Raw genomic sequence first — 3690 nt, 5'->3', positions numbered from 1 at the left:
TTTAATGAGCTTAATGAGCTCTGAAGTTTGCCTTTGCAGTAAACTTAAAAAGATCAACCTGCACAAAAGACACTAGCCAGTCTGCCCTTGGCTTTATGTCTTTTTTGAGATTCAGTCGTTTAAAAAGTCTAAATTCAAGGAGGCCTGCATGAGGAGGAGCATACTGGTTGCTTTTCCATCAGTTTGCCACAAGCTGGGATCATTTGGGAAAAGGGAACTTCAACTGAGAAAATGCCTCCATCAGATTAGCCTATAGGTAAGTCTGTGGAGCACTTGATTGATCAATGATTAATATGAGGTCCAGCATAGTGTAGACTATTCCGACCCTGGGCAGCTGATCCTGGGTTATATAAAACACAGGTTGAGCAAGCCATGAGGAGCAAGCCAGATTGCAGCTTTGCTCCATGGCGTCTGTTTCAGTTTCTGAGTCCAGATTCCCACCTTGAGTTCCTGACTTGGTCTCCTTCGATGATGGATTATAACCTATAAACTAAGATAAACCCTTTCTCTCCAACTTGCTTTTGGTCATCATGTTTTATTACAGCAATAGAAATGACACTGAAGCACAGAGCTAAGAAAATATATCTAGCCATGTTGATAGACTTATTGATAGAAGGGAAAAAACCTCCCTCAAACACATGCATCATTTTCTCTTGGGATCCAATTCATAAAAGTTGATTAAAAAGCAAGATTTATATAGTTTTTCATCAGTGTTGAGTTTTAAACAAAAAAAAAAATCGATAAGCTGGGGAAAATTACATCTGCTTATCTTGTTGTATTGTAGTCTGTGGAAACGTAAGCTTTTCAAGCACCTGTGAATTTTAATCATGAAAACATTTATTTACATTTATTTATAAGAAGTATAAAATTCTGGTAAAAGCTGGATTTTAAAATACCAACAGAAGCTGTGTTAAGTGCTGTTATGCAAGTGATTTTCTCAACTTATTAACACAGAGCATTAAAATCTGCATAAACAAACAAGTTTCTGGATATCATGCGAGCGTGTGTTTAAGAAGAGCAGTAAGCAGGTAGGCTATTCTAGCATCCCTATTTCCCACAGTTCTACAGATTTTTCAGCTCTTCATTTTTCATAGGGATCTGTATTCTCTACTTCAGTGACAGATTCCACACAAATCATTAAGAGTCTATGATCCTGGGGCCTATTCTGCAGGGCAGCTCATCTGTAATATGCATGAGGTTCTGGATTCAATCCCCAGAACTAGGGGGGAAAATCCTGGGCTCACGTGGGTTCAATCCTTAGCATCACTGAAATACAAACCAAAAATGTATGTGAGAAAAAGACAGAGTGAGAGAGAAAAAAATGAACTCTAGGCTCAGAAAAAGTTGATTTTTAAAGAAATGATGAAACTATTAACTCATCTATATTTCTTTCATTTACACTAATAATTAATGGTATAGCTAAACATAAATATATAAATACACGGATGAGTTGGTGTGAGTACTATAAACATGTTCTTTTTTGGTTGTTTTGTTTTTAATGTTTACAATAGACATTTATTTAAAGTCAGGCATCTGCAGGGCCAATAATTCTTAAATTGTGATTCAGGTTGAAATATGTCGTTAAAATATGCTGAGACCAGGCACACCCACAGATCTCAACAGCAAGATCGCTTCTTCGCCTATTCTTCTCTCTTTTCCCAAATAGCCTGTTTCAGATAGGGTTCAAGGTAGAATTTGTCCTCCTCATATTTTGTCCACTGCTCCTTAGGCGAGATCTGATGTCTCATTGTCAGGTCCAGGGCTCTCTTAATGTGAAACATTCTATCATTATAAAGGTCCTCAGGAAGCCTTCTTATGGCTTCCTTTACATCTTCAGTTCCGTACATTGTATCATCTCACATTAACCCCAGTTTATTGACTCCTGCAGCATTATAGTACCGTTTTTTGAAAACCATCCAGCCACGTGCTTGACCCTGTAACAGCAGGTCTGCAGGCCATTTTGACCTGAGAGTGAAGCGCTGCCTTCTCATAAAACATGTTCTTAACTGTGCGGTCACATGGCTTAGAAAGGTGCTGCCCAAAGTACATTCTGGGGATGACTAATCCACAAACTGTTAGTGCTCTGTGGTTCAGGAAACACTTTCAGCAATATGACAAAAATCTTGCATATGCTAAATCTAAAAAAAAAAAAAAAAAAAAATTATTTTTTCCTAGTATTTATGTTTATTATATTCTTCTAATACTACTTGAAATTTTAAAAGCCTGGTTGTTCCCACAGACAGCTTGAGAAGCAACCAATAAAATCCAAGTCATGAACTTAAAAACCTTACAGTGAGAGTGATTTATTTAACATAACTAGAAAGATGATGGTCTGTACTTATTTAGCATTTGATATTTTGATATTAAATTTATGTGGAACAAAGATCATTATCTCCATGCTCTGGATAAGGAAACTGAGACCTAGGTAAGAGAGTAAGCTAGCCAAAGCCACAAAACTAGATGGGGGAGGTGTCAATAGAACAGCAATCTTCTAGGGCTACACTCATGTTCCTTCCACAGCTTCCTGCACAGGAGTGAAACATAGGGTGGTTTGCAACAAAAATTGAAACCATTATTGTATCACTCGTCTTTGAAATAAAGTTATTCATGCTTTACAGTTCAATTGAAGCTGAATGTTCCTGGGGATTCAGAGAAACAAAAGAATCATCAGACCTGAACTTTGTCTTTAGACTAGAACCTTCAATGTCAACCAGCCTCAGACTGTTGCTCTCACTGTCTGCACAGGCTAGGGGTGGGGTATTGAACTGTTAATATTTTGTTTTTATGTCATTTAAAAGTGAAAGAGGAAATAGAAAGCATGCACTAAATCCTAATGCAGAAAGTATGTTCTAGTCAATGCTGCCCAATAAGCTATATGACTATTTCCCAGTACTTTAATATATATTTTAGTTAATTATTTATTTGTCTTTGTGTAATGTGGGTTATGTATGCCACAGCATGGCACAAGTGGAAACCTAAAGTTCTCTACTGTGTGAATGTCAGGGGTTGAACTCAGATCATCATGCTTGACAACAAGTAAGAAGACCAGGCCTGGCCCCCGCCAAAAAAAAGAAAAAAAGAAAAAAAAAAGAAAAAAGAAAAAAGAAAGTCACCAGTCCAAGGAACTAGGCGATAGGTCACCAATTCCAGGAACAAGACCATAAAATCCCCTACCCAAGGAATAGCCTGTAGGTGACCACAAGAATGGGAAGGTATTTTATCTCAGGGTGGGGCATCTGTGCTTGGCAGCCCACTGACCTTGTAGTAGAACATTCATGGCACAGAAATACCTAACATTCCTGAGGTCTACAGATAGCTCACTCAATGTTAGTTATGTTAGCTAGCCAATCACTTTGTAAAAAGCTTGCCCTTGCTGAATGTCACCCAATCACATTCAGAATTTTCCAAACCATGCTATAACCCTAAATAAAAACCTCTTTCTCCCTGAGCTCAGGGCTCTACACTCAAGAACTTGAAATAAAGACCCTACTGCGTTTGCATCAGAGTCAGCTCCCTGGTGGTCTTTGGGATCTTCGAGACTTGGGCATAACACAAGTGTTATATCCACTGAGTCATCTCTTCTGTCCTAAAGGTGTAACTTCAGCTTGGCCTTGAACTCAAGATCCTCCTGCCTCTGTCTCTTCAGTATCTCCTGCCATAGTGGGCAAATACAACCAATTTAATTGAAAA

General features: G+C 38.3%; 1 protein-coding gene across 1 annotated transcript; it reads right to left on the bottom strand.

Annotated features, from left to right (window-relative positions):
• Nucleotides 1-1640: 1640 nt before the first annotated feature.
• LOC129692083 (cytochrome b-c1 complex subunit 7-like) lies at nucleotides 1641-1847 on the bottom strand. Its single transcript, XM_055628343.1, has one exon. The coding sequence runs from the start codon at nucleotides 1845-1847 to the stop codon at nucleotides 1641-1643; it is 207 nt and encodes a 68-aa protein (XP_055484318.1).
• Nucleotides 1848-3690: the final 1843 nt, after the last annotated feature.

The sequence above is a fragment of the Psammomys obesus genome, unplaced genomic scaffold (genome assembly GCF_907164565.1).
Source record: "Psammomys obesus unplaced genomic scaffold, mPsaObe1.curated_primary_1811, whole genome shotgun sequence".
In the NCBI taxonomy this organism is placed as follows: domain Eukaryota; kingdom Metazoa; phylum Chordata; class Mammalia; order Rodentia; family Muridae; genus Psammomys; species Psammomys obesus.
This window is presented reverse-complemented; position numbering and strand designations above follow the sequence as displayed.

What these genes read in the sequence shown, in the direction of transcription:
- LOC129692083 (XM_055628343.1), bottom strand. Translation starts at nt 1,847, where the DNA reads ATGTACGGAACTGAAGATGTAAAGGAAGCCATAAGAAGGCTTCCTGAG.